This window comes from Bubalus kerabau, chromosome 1 (genome assembly GCF_029407905.1).
Source record: "Bubalus kerabau isolate K-KA32 ecotype Philippines breed swamp buffalo chromosome 1, PCC_UOA_SB_1v2, whole genome shotgun sequence".
NCBI classification, from domain to species: domain Eukaryota; kingdom Metazoa; phylum Chordata; class Mammalia; order Artiodactyla; family Bovidae; genus Bubalus; species Bubalus kerabau.
The window spans coordinates 65,544,013-65,562,884 of NC_073624.1; the positions used below are offsets into that span (position 1 = coordinate 65,544,013).

Genomic DNA, 18,872 nt, shown 5'->3' on the forward strand with positions numbered 1-18,872 from the left:
TCTGCCAAGGGAATGGGGTATTTTGACTCTTTCACAAAAAGCACTGGCCTTAGTCCTGGTCCCCACTGAAGCAGTGCGGCCCTCCGTAGCATGTTTGGTGGTTATATGTTAAGTGTGTGGCCAGCTTGTGCTTTTTCTTGGGCAGGGACCATGCATGCCCCATGCTCAAACCATGCTCTCTAAGTTCTCTTTGGACAGGGCCTCAGCTGCAGCTTCAGCCCAAGTCTCAGATGGTGTGTATGAGTCCTGGTAGTCTTGGAGCAGTTTCACCACCTCCAGGTGGTTGAACTGCACAGCATCATCCAGGGGGATGTTGCCCCACCTGAGAGGAGCAACAGAGACCATGAGCAGGCAAAGAAGACATCAAGAGTGCCCTGGTTATACACCTACCTGGTGGCTGGAGCGCAGAAGTAGAGAGATTGCTGCCTATTTTCTGTCCCCCCCCCCGCCCCCCGCCCCCCCACTTGAGCTTAATCCTACTCACCTGTCCTTGACAAAAGGATTCACTTTGCAGGCCTCAATCAGGAATTTAACAACTTCAATGTGTCCTAGGAACATGGGCACAAGGAAAATGAGAGGGTACAGATTCTAAGGCTTGTGGTGTTAACATGAGTACAGACACTTGGCAGCTGGAGTCTGAACTAAAAGGGGAGGGGGCGGAGGCTTCTTCCCAGTTTTGCTCCCTGCAGCACCCAGTTAATAGCCTGAGCACTGAAGGCCATCCAGACAAAAACTAGTTGTTGCCTCTGTAACCTTGAGGGCACACATAATGGGGGGCACTCTTGGTAGAAAAGAAAGGTCTTGGGATCTGCCTCCCCTCTTTATTTTTAACCTTCAGATACCTTCAGCAGCAGCAACGTGCAGGGCGGTGCGGGAGTCATAGTCTTTCTGTTCCATGTCCATAGCTGACAAGGCAAACCTAAAGGGGAGTAGAAAGTAGCTGGAGTTGCCCAGATCAGCCTAGAGTCACTGGTAGCCTTTCTGAAGTGGGGTCAGACTGGATGAGTTCCAGAAAAAGCAAGACAGAGCTTATGACGAGATCTGCGGACTCTGTACAGTCTGTGTTCTCTATCTGATGAAGCTGTCAACTCCTGTGTCGGGGGGAGTGTGATGGTTCCAGGAACATCACTGCCTACTTGTAGTAGGTGCCCGGTACAGATTCATTGATGTTGGTAGTCCATTTGAGGCACGGTCCTTACCGACCTCCTAGGACTCTGCTTTTAACACCCAGATCACAACAGTGGCTACCATTAATTAAGTTCTTACCACATGGCAGTCACTGTACTTTAAAGAAAAAAACTCATTTAAATACAGTCTCTGACCATTCAGTCTGACTGTAAGGCTGAAGCACTTAACTATTTGGCTATGTTGACGGCTAATGAGATCTCTGACTAAGAGTATTTCATTGTGTTTATTTGGTCAGAGTAGAAGTACCTTCGAAGAGCTGAGACATCTCCACTAGAGGCAGCAAATAAGAGGTTCACCACAGTCTTGTTCTGGAAAACAAATCAGACCCGCCTGAGATGAACTGTGACTTTGAACCCACCCATGCCCAGCTCTTCCCTGTCCCCCTCCCTCATGGGTTAGCCTTAGGGGTTAACTTAGCCTAGGGTTTTACTGAAGTGTTAAGTAATGTTCTTTTCTGAAATAGTCTTATGAGTCCCCTCGCCCCAGGGGTTCTCCTTACCCGGACTTCTCCCCCTTCACGCCGTGGGTCTAATTTCCGAGCACAGTGCCTCAGGTTATCATAGTTGTGGAAATTGAAGAGAGACACCAACCTCTAGAATTGTAAGGCAAAGAGATTGCTTACTTCCTCCCTGCACTTAGTAGGAGCTTGAAATTGCTTTTATTTTCTCATTCAAAAATACGAAGTACTATATGCAAAGTAACTTACTTGGCAGAAGTTGACCCCTCTATAGCTGTTCCCCAGCTTGTCCAGTGGAGGTGATAGACACATCATCCCCATGATGTTGGGTACCACCAGGAGGATGGCTCCTGACACAGCTGATTTGGCTGGCAGGCCCACCTTGGGGACAAAGTTGGAACTGAGGATGAGCCAGAGATGCCCCAACTCAGTTAACAAGTTAGCCAATCCCAAATGACTGCATGGGCAAGGCCACGCCCATCTCAAACTGTTGGCTTGTTAATTAGCTTTTCTTATTCCTTTCCTCCCCTGCTCTCTTTTAAATTTGTGGCTTCGGTAAGGAACCTATCTACTCTGTGCCTGACGCTGATCCTAGAGCTAGGGCAAAGTCGGTCAGTTAATTTACATTCAGGTGGTAGGAGGTAGACAAAGACAAAAATAATCAACTTAGGATAACACACTAGAAAAAGAGCAGAGTGCTGTGATTGAGGATGAAGTGAGAGGGAGGGAGGGAGGGAGGTACTCAGTGGAGAAGTGGGTGGTCAGAAAAGCCTCTCTGGAAGTGACCGCCTGTATGAGACCTGAAGAGTCTCCAGCCGTGTGAAGGGCAGCAGCAGAGTGGTTCAGAAATTGTACCCTCCTGCGTTTATGTGTTTGAGGGGCTTGCTGTGTTTGGCAAACTCCCCTAAGGATTCTTGGTCTAAATTGCCCGGCTGGAGGTTAGTGAGTGAGAGGCAGGAACACACGTCCACCTCTCCACCTTCAGAGACTCAGTGTCCTCTCTTCTTGGCTCTGGGCTCGTGATGAATGGATGGCAGGGCCAGATGCACTCACATGGAAGGCAAACTGGCCCGAGAAGTCGTACATGCCGCAGGAGTGCATGAGGCTGAGGGTGTTGCGCACGGCTTCCGCGCTCAGCACGCTCTCTCCAGTGATGGGACAGATCCCACCGTTGGCCAGGGTGGCTGCCATGACACTGCCCGATTCACAGGTCACCTCCACAGAGCACAGCTGTGGAGACGAGGCAGAGGTGAGGGTGCGGAGTGGACCTGAATGCTGTGCTCTGAGGTGTAGAGCAATATTCTTGACACCTTGACCCTTCAACAAATTGCCCTGGTGTCTCTGAAGGACCCTGGGACCCCTGGTGACCATCTTGTGGGTCACAGGAAGGAAGGCAGTCTGTTATACCCTTGACCCTGAATGGCGGCGTTTGCTTACCTGGAAGTAGAGATCAAGGGCAGCCATCATGTCCACCCCTTTAGGAAAGCACTGCAAGGAAGAAGAGGAGAGAGCCATCAGCAGTCCCTGTCGCACTGCCAGAAGTCCCCAACCCCCTCTGCCCTTACACCAGCCGCAGAATTCCCAGGGACTTTCTCTACCACCTCTCCCGGTTACCTTCTTTTCCTTTAGATAATAACCGATGGCATAATTCCGATCCCCCGTTTCCTTCTCTGACTGGAATCTGAAGCAGACACCCAATTTAGTAGTTGACATTGGAAAGATGGGTGTGAGGAGAAGGGGGAAAAATACCTTCCCTCAGACAGAAAACTAGATCGCACATGTCAATCAGCCCTTTTATAAGTTCTCCCAGTGATACTGGAGGAAATGTCTGAACCTCAGCCAGCACTGGGCCCAGCTTTATGGTAGTGTGAAAAACACAACCAAACCCAATGGTGTGGTCATCTAGCCTAGGAAAATGACGTTTTTGGCTTCGCGAAGCTTGGCAAGAAAGGGCCCAGGTGCAGACTCTCATGCTGTTTTTCACGTTAAGTACTAAACAGAAATGGAACAAATTCTTTTACAAAGCAAACAAATGTGGAGGATGGGGCAGGGAGGAACCTGGTAGGTCAAAGTTCCCCAGGGATTCCTTCCTCCTAACATTCTATCTTCCTTCTTGATTCAACAAGCCCCCCCCCACCCCACAGCACCCCTCAGCATGTGTGTACACACCCTCAAAACACCCCCCCCCCCCCAACACACATTTAGCCAGTCCTGTGAACAGGGCCTTACGTGGCATTGCTGAAACCCATGTATTCATTCCCAGCCATTTTGTTCAGATATTGCAAGACCTGGAAGAGAAAAGGAAGCATGGGAGGCACCCCATGCGTGAAGACCCCTAGTGAACACACACAGGCTTCTGCACTCCTAACCCTCTGCACTCAGTCCTTATCCCAGCAGGGACTTCTGAAGGTCTTCCTCCCTGACACCAGATCCCCACACTTCTGAAAATAAGTCTTCTAGTATGGGTTGGTGCACCATCAAAGTGTGGTTAAAGCCAGGCACTGGGGCAGCTGGAATGGACACTTTGCCATAGAGAAAAGCAGCCAGGGGCTGAGCAGCGAGGGAACTTACAAAATCAAACTTTTCTGCTTTGTTACAGTCCATCTGCAAGGCAACAAAAAGAGCTGTCAGTATTCTAAGCCTAGGAGGCTGACAGGGAGGGCCAGAAGGACCTAGTGGAGACAGACTGTTAGATTGGTTTTGCTACTGGGCATGTGTTGCATTTTACAATGACTTTTTTTTTTTGAGACTTTTTGTATCCATGCCTATGTAGTGATCTTAAAAACCATTTAGAGTTTATGATCAAGTAATGAGTACAGATAATTTCACCCCATCTGTGAGCCTCACCCATCCCTGGGTTTCACTCCCATCGCCATCCTCAATGCCAATCCTCATCCCCCACTCCCACTTTCGTGTTCCTGGTTCCAGTCCTGTCCCCAAGCCCCGCCCCTATTCCTGCTCCCCATCCTCATTGCTTATTCCCCTGCTGGAGCCTTACTCTGTGCTATTCCTGACGCCCACAGCCATCTCAAGACTGGAGTGAGTGATGGGAATGGGAGGAGGGTGTGTGTTGTATACACTGTAATGCTCAACTATATAAACTATATTGATAGTTGAAGTAAAGTTAAAGATTTTAGCTGAGGGTCACGTCAGTAGGGCCTGTTTAGATGGGAATGGAATGAGGCAGGTCCCAGATACAGGGTTGTAGACAGAGTGATCCCAGAGCAAGGGGAGAGCCTGGTCCCTCCCAAACCTCCAATTGCTTCCTGTCCGTGTCAACTATAGTGTCAACACTGCAGGAACTCTGACACCTGAGTCCTAACACCACCTTCCTCAGGAGGGGCTGTGATTGGCTCTGGATTGTTGCTGCCCACACTGCTCTCAGGTTCTTGCTCAAGCCCTGGGAGACCTACAGCTGACAGGCTGGCCTGACTTCCTTGCTCAAGGCCAACTCACAGCTCTGGGTGACGTGAATAGCTGCCCTGGTCTGGCCATTCACCCTTGTTTCCATGTGTCCCTCACCCAGAAGTGGCCAATCAGTACCTAATAGAGCTGTCCTCCCCTTGTGTCTGGCATTTGGCCCTTGGTTCTAGGCTGGGGTCAGGACCTGCTGTCTTCTCTCTGGGCCAGGAAGCTCTGGGCTCCAGACTTGTGGGTGGGGGCAGGGATACAGTTCCTTTTACTAATGTCCTCAGCATAATTTATGAGTCCCTTCTGTGTCTTCACTGCCTCATGGGCACCCTCAAAGGAATCAAGGCCCCACCAATATCCCTGGAGAGACAGGCAGATATGAAGGATAGAAGAACAAGGCGAGCTAGAAAGCAGTACCTTCCAGAAGCCTAGGTAGCACTGACCTTGATCAGGGAGCTCACGACAATAGCACCAGCATTGACCATGGGGTTATGGGGGATTCCTGGGGAAATACAAACCACCCAGAGTCTTATCAGCCACTTAGTAAAACCTTTACAGCCTGCCCACTCTGCAGGGTAGATGGGAAAGGTTTCTTTGCTGGGGAGGATGGAGTGACAGAGCTGATCAGGAAGGGCAGAGGACTTCCCTGGTGGTCCAGTGGTAAAGAATCCCCCCTGCTAATGCAGGGGACATGGCTTTGATCCCTGGTCCAGGAAGATTCCACATGTCACAAGGTAACTAAGCCTGTGCATTGCAATTACTGAGTCCGAGTGCTGCTACTACTGAAGACTGAGTGCCCAAGAGCCTGTGCTCCACAAGGGAAGCCACTGCAATGAGAAGACAGTGCTCCGCAACTAGATAGTAGCCCCACTCGCCACAGCTAGGGAAAGTCTGTACAGCAATGAGGACCTAGTGCAGTCAAAGATTAAAAAAAAAAAAAGGGCAAAGAAACACATACCCTTGGGAGAGGGGTGGGATAAGAAGGGGACATCTGTGAGTCTGGTCCGGGCCCAGGGAATGCTCACCTTCCTCATTGAGGGAGAGCGTGTTGTAGCGCAGGCCGCTGGGTTCCTTGCCCACGAACTTGTGCACGTAGTCCGTGCCTAGGGTGCTTATGGAGATGGCATATGTGAGGGGCTTCACGCAGGACTGCAGGCAGAAGGGGATCTTTGTGTGGCCCACGGAGTGCCTGGAGGCAAACGGGGGCCATGAAAGGGGTTGGACTATGCTCTGCACCTGTGCCCTGCCTTCCCTTCCTCACCCAGCATCTCACCGTTGACCATCCACAGTGCACAGCGAGACGCCCCACAGGTCTGGATTTGACTTGGCCAGCTGAGGGATGTAGGCTGCCACCTGCGTAGGAGTGGGTAGAGAAAACAGAGACAGAATGGAGAAATGGACATGGAGAGGGGGGACAGAGCTGAGGTTCAGGATCAGGAGAATCTTTTAGATAAAAGCTAAAATTCTGACTTGTGCAGGACAACAGGGTTCCCTCCTGCTTGATGTTCCTAGAGACACTGAAGCCTTAAGTCCTAGGCCTTACCCTTCTGCAGACCCACTCCTATAGAGATAGCAGTAAAGTGCATAGAAGGTATTAATACAAAGAGAATACTGGGTTAGCTTTCCTTTCTCTCCTTAGGCTCAATAACCCTATAGTCTCTTTCAAAGTTCTATTGAATCCTTACATCAGTTGTCTCCATAAAAACATCAGATTCCCTCACTTGCTCTAGAAATCACAGGTAAAAATACATAAAGCCCTTGTCCCCCACATTAGAGGTTCTGCTTCCCATCTCTCGTCAATTGGATTTCCAGCGCCAGGAAATCTCCGAGAAGCAAGGTATACCTGGCCCAGAGCCCTTGCCCCTCCATCCCCTGGCCCTCACCTTGCCTCCAGTGAGCTCTTTGGCATCCTCAAAGATGCGGTCCACGTGGCTCGTGAACTCCTCAAAATCAGGAATAACAAACTTCTTTCGGAAGGCCTGAGTCAGTAGCACAATGTTGCTGCTCACACACCTGGATCCCGGACACAATTGGGTTAGAGGGTTGGAGAGACACAGCTGTGACTCATGTGGAGGCATGGGGGTTGGGAATAAAAAGTGTGAGTGGTCGTTGGGTTTGGGACCAACAGCTGTGTATGTAACCTTGGGTCTATCGCTGGATTTTTCTGGGTCTTGTTTCTATGCCTCTAAAATGAAGGGTTGTAATGATATGGAAAGATATTCCAAGACATAGTGTCCTGGGATAGGAGGAAAAAAAACCTGAATAATCTGTATAGTAGGTTTTATATTTTAAATCTTAAATGTTTACATATGTTTACATATGTATATGGACATTACCTAGAAGATACTTACTAGGTAATCTGTTCACTTCTGGAAAAAGGGACTGGGATCGGGGAGAGAGGGAAAAGAGAACATGTATTTCTCTGTTGTTTGAATTTTTATAATAAGTATAGGCATATTCACGTGTTGCTTGTGTAACCAGTAAATAATAAAATTAAGTGAGGGGTTGACTTGAATCCCTAGGATCCCTCCTGGCTGTTAAAGTCTGTGTCCCCAGAACAGTTTTGAGAGGGGGTGCCCTTGTTTCCCGGGCCCTCACTTTCGGAAAAGATCTCGGTCCAAGAGGCCACCACTGTTGGACTCTTGAACCATGCGGCGCATCTGGCTCATGCAGTCCCGGAGCCGGGGATCTGACGTCTGCAGTCCGGTGGCCTTCAGCGCCTTCCGGGGAAAGAAGCCTGGTAAGGTCAACTACAAGGACAATAATCCAATCCTAATCATTTTCCCCAGTGGATCACAATGAACTCAACCCCAGCTACTACAACAGGTGGAACAAATGGGTTTGCAGACAAAGAAAGGATGCAGTATAACAATTTTGAAGGCTAACATGGGTTTCCTTGCCCTTTTTCATCAAGGCAGCTGGTTTCTGACCCCCTTGGATGCATGTGCCAAACCAGGAAGATAGGCAGAGTCAGAGGGTTGAATTACCCCTTCTGGGACAGCCTAGGCTATCTGCTATCGTCAGCTGTTTTTCATCCTCATAATGAAGCTGCCCGTTAGCTGCCTTGTACCTATCCTACCTTCCTTTTCCCAGTTTCCAGAGATCCTAAGGGATTAGTGTCCCAAGCAGGTGGAGAGGAACTTACAGTAGTGAACTTGTGGATAGGGATTCGTTCCTGTCCCTCAGCAATAGTGTAGAAGAGCAGGTCACCCAGACGGGACAGCATGCCACTCTCTGAAGAGTCACTGTTTGGAGGCAGAGACAGGGGAGAAGGACAGGAACCTGAGAACTGCTCCCTGCTCCTCCTGTTAGAACAAGGCTGATCAGTAGGGAGGTGTCCTCGGTCTACACCTCCTCCCCGAACCTTCTGATCTATCCCTATAATTCTAACCTTCATATCTGTCCTGTTCTCCAGCTTTCTTTTGTTCCTAAACTTCAGACATTTGTTTCTAGTTGCCTCTCAAATAACTGCATTTCTAGGTGTACCATAGCACTGCAAACTCAGCATGTCCAAGTCTGAGGTCATCTTGCCTGCCTCCCTCCCTCTGCTCCTCCTCTTGTGGTTCCCATTTGGATTGATAGTGTTACCACTTACCCACAAGCCAAGCTGGAAACATGGAATCATTTGGACAATCCCCTCACCTTACACCCATAACCAAACGTGGATGAATCTATCAAATCCATGTGCTTTTCTTCTCTCCCCCTCTGCTGGAATGGGGTAGTAGAAAGTACAGGGTTTGCCCCATAATAGCTGTGTGATCTTAATATGGATAGTAAGTCAAGTTACTTAATACAGCTGAACCTGCTTCCTCATCTCTAAAATAAGGGTTTAATATCTGCTTCACATGGGTAATGTGAGGTTTAATTTCAACGACATTCCATGAAAAACTATCTTTCACAAAGTAGATGCTCAGTGGCTCCTTGTTTGTTGATTACACATTCTCTTGACTTGCAATCCATTGTTCACAATGTGACAGTTATCTTTCTAAAACTCAAATATCATTTCTCTAATCAGACCTTTGATAGCTCCCTAGTACCTACAAAATAAGTTCTATTTCTTGGTATGGCATTAAACGCTCTTTAAAATCTGCCAACATTCCTTTCCTACTTTCTACCATGCCCTCACACTCCAGTTATGCCAGGAGTAAATAAAAGAAGTAAATAAGAGAAGCAAGCTGAAGAACACTGTTTATACTACGGTACTATAGTACGGTACAGGTAATAAATAGGTGGCTCCCCAAATGGGCTAAGGCACTGTCAGGCTTCCTGGCCTTTGTTGTGTATACTGAAACTTCTGCATGGAAAGACCTTTTCCTCCTTCACCTGTACAGTTCTGCTCATCCTACAAAGTCCATATCAAATGTTATTAACTCTGTAAAGGCTTCCCCAAACTCCTAGATTTTGCTTATGCTGCTGGTATGACACAACATACCACCTTATTGACAAAAAACAGTCTTCCCTGCTCTACTGTCGTGTCTTCTTGGTTTTTTTTGGAGGTAGGGCTGGGCCAGGCAGCATTGGGATCTTAGTTCCCCTACCACAGATATCAACATATAATTGTTGATATTTGCATAAAATATCTCCAGAAGGTTGTACAAGATATCAATGACAGATGTCTCTGCGGAGAAAAATTTCCTAAGAATTTACTCTAAGACACAATTGAACAACTGCATAAGAATATGTAGTAACCAAACTGAAGATTGGTTAAATAAATTAGGATATCTCAATATAATGGAATCTTACAATGGCAAAACAGCAGCCATTAAAAGGACAATATCATGCATGTACACATTAAATCATATTAAAAGCTGTTTATAAATGGAAAAGATAGGCTATCAAAGAATAGAAATATCCTACTTTTGTTAAATTTTTATATATCCATATATAGCATATAGTATATATGTGGATATAAATCATGGATTTATATTGAATACAGATACATGGTTGCCTCTAATATTGGGACCTTAATTTTTTCCTTGATACTCTATTTACCTTGTTTTTCTTTAATAATTAGAAATAAAGCTAAATGTTAAAAAACAAAACAATAACCTGAATTAAAGGGCTTTTTCTCTTTGCTACCCTCCTTCACCAAGAACACTTTCCCCTCATGGATGGTGCCACATTCCCAGAGCCCATCCCCCTCCATGCCCTCAACTCCTGCCCAAAGGAGTATCAGTCCAAGGCCTTTAACCAAGAAGTCTCTGGGAGCACAGGCAGCAACAGGTAGGAGGATCAAGTTTCCTAAGAACACTTCCAACTGTAAATCAAATACTCCAGTTAAACACACACACACACACACACATACACACACCACTTCTATTACCTGAGCCACAGGATAAGGAAGGAGGTGTGTGTGTACAGGAACCAGGGATGTCTCTTGCTCCCCATCCCACAGAAGATGTGAGGGTGAGAGAGATTAAACCTTTTCTCTATCCCACCACTATTTCTCTCAAGGTGATTATTTGGGAAAAGTTTGGATGGAAAGTAGACTGGGAGACAGAAGGTTTATTCTTTAAACATTCTGTGTCTCCTTGAAAAGAGGCTGATGTATAGCACAGTAACAATTCTTACCAATAATAAATTGTTTAGTTGCTAACTCTTGTCTGACTCTCTTTCGACTCCATGGACTGTAGTCCGCTAGGCTCCTCTGTCCATGGAATTTCCCAGGCAACAGTGGGTTGCATTTCCTTCTCCAGTGGATCTTCCCCACCCAGGGACAGAATCGGAATCTCCTGCATTGGCAGGTGGATTCTTTACAACTGAGCCATCAAGGATAAATAGATAAAGCTTATTGAATGTTACCTGGCCAGGACAGGGGGCTTCCTGGGTGGATCAGATGGTAAAGAATCTGCCTGCAATGTGGGAGACCTGAGTTCGATCTCTGGGTTGGGAAGACCCCATGGAGAAGGGAATGGCTACCCACTCCAGTATTCTGGCCTGGAGATTGGAAATCCGGTGGTGGAGAGGTAGAGGACAGAGTGGTCTGTCTGGTTATTTTAATTATAGTGTGCATGTCTTTCTGATTGTCCTCAATAGATGTCAATGACAGGGGAGTTGGTTCATTTCTTATTCTTGCTATAAAAGAGCAGGGGCTACCTGCATAGTGTCTGTGTTGGCTTCTGGGGACGACAAAATTTCCTGCTCAGTCTGTTTCTGCGTGTGGAAGACAAGAGGCTCACCCACCAAGTGTTCCTGGGTGGTGGGGGAGAGAGGTTCAGCCTCTAAGGCTGATTGAGACCAAAGGAAGAAAACACCTTAAATCAGGGAGCCGCCTGCGCAGCACGTTTAATGGCTCTTCACTGGTTCTGGTTTGGGAGATCTGCGTCTTATGATCTTCCCCTCCATTATAGATTTTCCTCCTTCAAAAACCAATAGAAGAACCACCCTTATTCTAGATTAGGGAGTCCTGATTACACACACAACACATACGCAGATGACATACGCACGTATCTGCGTACCGATAACACTCGAACATCACACATTACATGCCGAAACACAGACAGGTCACACACAGATCCAAGTACACCAGGACACGAGGCAGGCTGTTCCACACCCACGCATCCTCGAAAATACACACGAGGATCAGGGAGAAAAGGAGGGTGAGGATGGGCAGTGCTCACACTGCCCTGCACTCAGACACGTGCACCAAGCAACACTCCGCGCCCACCAGCGTTCCCAATTAAGTACGCACCTTGGATAAGCACCATCCCGAGCACCGACCTGCCCAAAAGCCCTCCCGGGCGGACGGCACTTTACCGCCCGAGCGTGGCGTACCCAAAGCCCCAAATCTAAAGGAAAAGGCATCGCAGGACAATAAGCTAGGAGAGGAGAAGGAAGATGGGATGCGTTCCTGAGGGAATACGACTCGGAAGCTAGCGGGAACCGCAGTGGGAGTGGGAGCGAGACTGTCCCTTGCCCCTGTCCCGCGAGTCTTACTGATCCTGATGCTGCGTCTGGTGGCTGTGCGGCGTCTCCTTGCCCTGCGCCGCGGCCTCACTGAGGTGGTGCCGGACGCCCCAGGTAAGGAGAGGGTTCTTCTGGCTCAGGTGACCCCAGCCTCCCCGCCGGCAGTGACTGCCAGCCCTGCTCAGCGAATTCTGTAGAGCCTTGAAGGAGCGCATCCCCCCAGCTTGCCGCCCGCTCGGCCCGAGCGCCCAGGGCGTCTGAGAGGTGGTTGGAGGGAGGGCCGGAAGAATCGCGGACCAGGTGGGGAGAGCTCAGTGATGGGGTGCAGTGGAGAGGAGAGGCCCGGTGGGTGGGGTTGGTGCAGGAGGAGGGGCCGGTCTCTACAAGGCTCGGGACACTGCCAGGTGTACCCAATTCCCCCTAGACAGGGCATCGCGGAGGCGCGCACGCGATGGAGCAGAGGCTGGGGGTGGGGGGCGGGGGGTCTAGCAGCTGGTGAGAAGGGGGCGGTGCTTGAGAGTTGGGATGGACAACGCCCAGGTCCAATCATTGAGAAAGTTTAAAAAAAAAAATGGGGGGCGGAGATAAGATGAGGCTACCCAATGAAAGCAAGGCGGTGGGCCGTCCATAAAAGCGGGCCGATTCCTCTGCGCTCTGCCCCACTGCGGCTAGCGGTACATGAAGGCGCTGAGGGCGGGAAAGCTGAAGTGGGGGCAGTGGCGAGGGCCAAGGACGCGTTGGCGGTCAGAACGATGGAAGTCTCGGAGAGAGGGGAGAGCGGTAACCCTTTTCACTCGGATAAGAGTGAGCCATGTTCAAGAGGCCTCTTACGTGACCTTCGACATTCGAAAGCCAGAACCAGCCCTCAGTACCCTCCCTCGTAGTATGGCATCGAGGCGGAACGCCGAGTCTCCAGCACGTGGTGTTGGTGAGTGAGGAGTCAGACGGCCGGAAATTACCCCGGCTGGAAACAGCCTGCAGCACTTAAGTGAGATCTGTGGGCGGAGGAAAGATCACCCTAGGTTGCAAGGGTGCCTGGGTTTTCGTTTTATTTCTACTTCTTAGTGGCCGTTTAAGACTTAGGTGTCCTTAATTCTGAGCCCTTAAACATTTTATAAACCGTTAGGTGCTCCTGAAATTTTATCTTATTTTTTAATTGCTTGCCTCTGTATTCCTCACGGTTAGAAAAGATGTACAAAAAGGATTTTGAAAACTAAGCACATTCAGAAATTTTATCATTTGCAACAAGAAGAGCATTCGCCTGTATCTTCACAGCATTTAGTAGAAGCTCATGGAAATAATAACTCTTATGGTGTGTCAACCGCTTTATATAGTCTCCCTCCTTCTTACCAGAGACCTAAAGAATAGCTGTTACTAGTCCCATTTTGAAGATGAGGAAACTAAGACTCAGAAATTAAGATTTTCTTTGACTCAGATAACCCCTCTAATAGGTTCCAGTCTCTGACCTCAAGGCCCTCTCCACCGTGCAGCCCTTACCAAAATTAACCATTGAATTATCCCAGGAAATGACCTCTTTCCTGAAGGAAGATTTGTGTGGGGACGGTATGATACAATACTAAGAGTTGGCTAGAGGCTTACTGTATCACAGAATGTCACTAGCTTTCCTTTTTATTTTTGGATTAAAATGAGCAACAAGGATAACTGTGGGAAAAGAAATATCAAAACCATACACTGGTATGTTCTGTGGAAAGGCAGTTCTCCTTTGGCTTGGTTAAGGTTGGAATGTTATTTAGTGTAAAACCAAGTAGAGTGACCTTTCTTTTGTTTTGGTTTGTTTTTCTCTGCTGTAGTCATTCCTTAACTACCCTATCCCTTCTCCTGTAGGTAGGACCCTAATTCAGGGACTCCAGCATACCCTGGCTGCCTTATTAATGGATTTGCCCATTACTTCTTTTTTTATTATTATTTTTAATTGGAGGATAATTGCTTTACAGTGTTGCCTATTGATTCTTTAAGAAAGTTTTGGGACTTAATACTTAGTGTAAACTTGAGCCAGCATTGATTTTTCCAAATGTAGTAGGCTAATCGTATCCTTATTTCACAGGAATGTTATTTCTCTGAAGCTTTTTGAGCTGTCAAGAAACAGATGACATGTATCAGGGCATTTCTAAGCATTACCCAGAAGGTATTTGCTTTTTATTTCCTAGCCCCTGCTCTTTTGAATTAGCTTTAATTATAATCAGTAATAAGTTCCTCACTCTCTTTTTCCCCAGTTCTCTCAGATAGTGGGAACTGGTTGGGCAATGAAAAAATCTATGGGTAGAAGGGGAGGTTCTTTTCATAGAGACTTTGGACTCTGCATAGAGTTCTTTGACTTTTGGACTGATTCTTCCATTATAACATAGCTGCTTTTGCATGAGGATGACCGGTGACTTGAGAAGCCCACAGCATTTAAGAAGATACAAGTTTGTCATCCTAGGTGGTTAGAGTTTAGCAGTGTCAAGTTCTTTTTCTGTTTCTGCTTGGAAAAGGTCCTGTCTAGTTGAATCTTTGCAGAAGTACTCGCCAACTGTGACATGGCCATCTAGATCTGACTTTTCACAAGTGAAGGAAAACTCTTTCAGCTATCTCTAATAGTAGATTTTTAGGTCAGTCCCTGGTTGTGCTAAAGTTTTGTGGTATATGGAGGAGGATTTCGAGTTTTTAAAATCAGAAAAGCTGTATCTTCTGTGGTACAAAATTAGAAACTTGATGCTTATGTTTGGAGGATGTTTATTTGTTATGATTTAGAGACTCTCATTTGTTCTACTCTTAGACTGTAGTTAGAATCTCAGTCCAAGTGAAAGATTATTTCATATAAGTTATTTTTTCATTAGTGTTTGTTTTGCTAATGTTGTGTTCAGTTCAGTCGCTCAGTTGTGTCTGACTCTTTGCGACCCCATGGACTGCAGCACCCAAGTCTTCCCTGTCCATCACCAACTCCTGGAGCTTACTCAAATTCATGTCCATCCAGTTGGTGATGCCATCCAACCATCTCATCCTCTGTCGTCCCCTTCTCCTCCCGCTTCAATTTTTCCCAGCATCAGGGTCTTTTCCAATGAGTCAGTTCTTTGCATGAGGTGACCAAGGATTGGAGTTTCAGCTTCCACATCAGTCCTTCCAATGAATATTCAGGACTGATTTCCTTTAGGATTGACTGGTTTGATCTCCTTGCAGTCCAGGGGACTCCCAAGGGTCTTCTCCAACACGACAGTTAAAAAGCATCAGTTCTTCGGTACTCAACTTTCTTTATAGTCCAACTCTCACATCCATACATGACTACTGGAAGAACCATAGCTTTGACTGGATGGACCTTTGTTGGCAAAGTAATTTCTCTGCTTTTTAATATGCTGTCTAGGTTGGTCATAGCGTTTCTTCCAAGTAGCAAACATCTTTTAATTTCATGGCTGCTAATGTTGCTATTGGTGTACATCCCTTCCTGACTTAGTTTCTCCATTTGTAACAGATAATATTGTCTTTTACTGGATAAAATACAAGTACTGGGAACTCTGACATATTCATGGAATGAATTAAAAATGATTATGTATCTTTTTTACTGTACATCTTGGAGAACCTTCCAATTCAGTATATACTGTGCTCTCTTTTATGGCTATGTAGTATTCCATTGTCTAGATATATCATTATTATTTTGAAAATCCCTTATTGGTGAATTTTTGTATTTTCCCTTTTCTATTATTATTAGAAGGACTTCATTTCCTGGTTTGTTTGGGACAGTCCCATCTATGCTAGTTGTCCCAGTTTAAATAGTAACAGTGCCCTCATTTTTTTTAAAGGGTCCTGATTTGGACAAAACAGTATGTTTTATGGTTACCTTAGCTATTACACGGAGAAGGCAATGGCACCCCACTCTAGTTCTCTTGCCTGGAAAATCCCATGGATGGCGAAGCCTGGTAGGCTGCAGTCCATGGGGTCGCTAAGAGTCGGATGCTACTGAGCGACTTCACTTTCACTTTTCACTTTCCTGCATTGGAGAAGGAAATGGCAACTGACTCCAGTGGTCTTGCCTGGAGAATCCCAGGGACGGGGGAGCCTGGTGGGCTTCCGTCTATGGGGTTGCACAGAGTCAGACACGACTGAAGCGATTTAGCAGCAGCAGCAGCAGTAGCTATTACAATGCTGCAGTGAATATGAATGAATACCTTTTTATTTTGCAGGTTTGCAAATATAACTGAGTTAAATCCTAGAGGTAGAATTGCTGAGTCAAAAGGCATGTACATTTGCAGTTTTCATAGATGTTGCCCTGTTGCCTTCCATATTGGTAACACAGTCTCACCAGTAATCAGGAGAGTACTTGTTTTTCCACTTTTACTTCAGTTCATTATCACTTAAAAAAAAATGTTTCTTTCTAATAGGTGTAAAATGGTATCTCAGTGTTGTTTTTATTTTACTTTTTAAAAATTACAAATGAGGTTGAGCATCTTTCTATGTGTTTAAGAGCATTTTGTGTTTCCTTTTTTATGAATTACATGTTTTTCCATGTTTTTGTTGATTATTAGAGTTTTGGTGTTTAGCCTTTTGTGAAATGAGTTCCATACATCCCTCTACCTCCCAAATCATTTGACTTTTGGTTTTCCATTTGTAGTTTGCCATATGGGAATTTTTAATCTTTATGTAGTCAGATTGCTCCATTTGTATCTTCTACCCAATGACTTATCATTATTCATCAATAAATATGTAATCTTTGATTTCCTCATCCTTCAGATCCTCTGTGTGTGTGTATTTGTTAGTCGCTTAGTCATGTTGGACTCTTTGTGACCTCGTGGACTAAGTAGCCTGGCAGGCTCCTCTGTCTGTGAAATTCTCCAGGCAAGAATACTGGAGTGGGTTGCCATTTCCTTCTCCATAATAGGTCTCAAAACTGTTACTTCTCCCCATTCCCATTGCCACTATTCAAGTTTCTTAATTTAGGTCTCCCTCCCATCAGTTTCACTCACTTCCAATCTGTTCTTTACAGCATAGCCACAAGTGACCTTTGAGAAATGCAAATCTGATTGTGTTTTGTTTTTCTAGAACCCACTGCTGGTTTCCCAAATCGAGCATAATTTAAAATATAGTAAAAAAAAAAAAAAAAAAGAAAGGGAAGAATGTTTTCTCATGAGAGATGAGGACACTTAGCAAATGTAGCTAGCTCTTAACTGTGGGGAAAATAAGAATAAGAATAGCTAGAGAAGAATGTACAGTTCAGGGAAGGGGCTTTTGTTTGTTTTGAATATTTGTTTTTGTTTTGTCTTTTTAAGAAAACTATCATCTCAGTATGCGGAGGAGGAAAGGCAGTAGAGATGAAAAGGTTGCAGATAGGAGGTGAATATTATATGCTGAGATTATAGGAAGAAGTGAGGTAGAAAGCTTGACTGATAAGTACTTAGAACAGCTATTGTAGAGCTAAGGGAAGGCACTAACTAGAATCTTCTGGAGTGTTGGGAAATATCTAAGAGCATGTTGAGATGAGAAGTTTGTAGTTTAAACATTTTATACAGAAAAAATATATAGACAGTTTATGTGGGAGTGCTGTGAAACTTTCAGAGGACAGATAATCCCAATCTTAATTTGCTTTGTTCCACAAAAGAGAAAAGGAAGAAAAACTTTACAACCTGCTTTGTTAAATTACCATATACTTTAAAACCCAAACCAGACAAGAACAGTTTAGGAAAACTACTTTTAAAGACATAGATGCAAAAATCATACATTTTTGTAATCAAGAAATTTTTATCCCAGGAATGCTAGAATGGTTTAATACTAGCAAATGTGCATAATTACCAAATCAGTAGATTAAGATAGAAAATCTATTTGATCCTCCAGATCATTGCAGAAGAAATATTTGGTAAAATTAAATATCTGTTCATCTTGAAAGTTCTTAGTCTACTAGGCAAGGAAAGGAATATCCTGATAAACCTGACAAAAGGTTTATCAGGGAACAGGCCTGGGTTTACTACTTCTGTTAAATATTTTATTGAAGGTCTTATTATTGTCCAGTAAAATAAGAAAAATAAATGGTATAAAGATTATGAGAAAGCAAAATTGTCATTATTTACAAATAATATTTATAAGGAAAATCCAAGTAACAGGTAAATTATTGGGACTAATAAGAGGTCAGCAAAGTTGCTAGATAAAAAGATGAGTATCCAGAATTCAATAGCATTGCTATGTTGAAGTAATAATTATGCCTATTTTTTATGATGGTGTTACATGATGAGAAGTACACATAAATAAACTTAGTATAGAATTAATAAACCTAATAAAAGAATTTTAGGGAGAAATTAGTTAATGGAAAGGTATACTATATATTAAGCTGGCTCCCATGATCCCTACCTCCTGATTTTCATGACTGTGTAAACCTTTCGCCTTAAGTATGAATGGGAGCTCTGGTTTGCTCCTAATAAACAGAATACAGCAATCGTTACTTTCCCTGTTGGCTTTCAAGAAGCAAGCTGCCACGTGAGCTGTCCTAAGGAGAAAGCCACATGCTAAGAAACTGAAGGCAGCTCTCAGCCAACACCTAGCAAGAAAGTGAGGCCCTCATCCAAAAGCCTGGAAGGAACTGAATGTTGCCAAGTATCATGTGACAGAGTGGATCCTTCCTGCTTTGAGCCTCAGGTGAGAACTCAGCCCTGGCCAACACTGATTGTAGCTTAGCTAAGCCATGCCCAGACAACTGACACATAGAAACTGTGAGATAATAAATATGTGTTGTTATATACCACTAAGTTTACAGTAATATCTTATGTGGTAATAGACAACTAAAGAGGCTTTCCTGGTGGCTCAGATGGTAAAGAATCTGCCTGCAATGCAGGAGACCTGGGTTCGAGTCCTGGGTTGGGGAAATCCCCTGGAGAAGGGAATGGCTACTCACTACAGTATTCTTGCTTGGAGAATTCCATGGACAGAGGAG

General features: G+C 45.5%; 2 protein-coding genes across 10 annotated transcripts in view; one reads left to right on the forward strand and one right to left on the reverse strand.

Annotated features, from left to right (window-relative positions):
* Window positions 1-154: 154 nt before the first annotated feature.
* GLS2 (glutaminase 2) lies at window positions 155-12,320 on the reverse strand. Of its 5 annotated transcripts, none has more exons than XM_055578087.1 (18): window positions 11,993-12,319; window positions 8,202-8,301; window positions 7,655-7,776; window positions 6,940-7,069; window positions 6,330-6,409; window positions 6,082-6,245; window positions 5,500-5,558; window positions 4,217-4,249; window positions 3,875-3,933; window positions 3,260-3,326; window positions 3,083-3,133; window positions 2,699-2,875; window positions 1,895-2,026; window positions 1,688-1,780; window positions 1,435-1,496; window positions 843-919; window positions 485-548; window positions 155-322 (listed from the first exon to the last, which is right to left on the reverse strand). In XM_055578087.1, the coding sequence occupies exons 1-18, from the start codon at window positions 12,175-12,177 to the stop codon at window positions 166-168; spliced, it is 1,812 nt and encodes a 603-aa protein (XP_055434062.1). In that variant the 5' UTR covers window positions 12,178-12,319; the 3' UTR covers window positions 155-165. The 5 variants fall into 5 exon arrangements, with proteins under 5 accessions (XP_055434062.1, XP_055434075.1, XP_055434086.1 ...); XM_055578100.1 differs by lacking the exon at window positions 11,993-12,319 and adding an exon at window positions 11,748-11,888; XM_055578111.1 differs by lacking the exon at window positions 11,993-12,319 and adding an exon at window positions 11,515-11,546.
* Window positions 12,321-12,506: 186 nt separating this feature from the next.
* Window positions 12,507-18,872, forward strand: part of RBMS2 (RNA binding motif single stranded interacting protein 2) — a 78,806-nt gene continuing 72,440 nt past the window's right edge. For 3 of the 5 annotated variants that reach the window (XM_055578172.1, XM_055578162.1, XM_055578188.1), the window contains exon 1: window positions 12,612-12,890. Coding sequence is in view for 2 of the 5 variants with exons in the window: in XM_055578153.1 (XP_055434128.1) it covers window positions 12,641-12,766 (126 nt within the window). In the remaining 3 variants the exon portion in view is untranslated. Of the gene's footprint in view, window positions 12,891-18,872 lie in introns of all 5 variants that reach the window. The other 2 variants (XM_055578153.1, XM_055578144.1) reach the window with 2 other exon arrangements.

Bases quoted from the DNA above. Each gene is read 5' to 3' on its own strand.
- GLS2 (XM_055578087.1), bottom strand. From the start codon at position 12,177: ATGCGCTCCTTCAAGGCTCTACAGAATTCGCTGAGCAGGGCTGGCAGT. The intron at 7,777-8,201 runs GTAAGTTCCTCT...TTTCCCCGGAAG, and splicing joins CTATCCACAAGTTCACTACT to GCGCTGAAGGCCACCGGACT. The intron at 323-484 runs GTGAGTAGGATT...TGCTCCTCTCAG, and splicing joins AATCCTTTTGTCAAGGACAG to GTGGGGCAACATCCCCCTGG.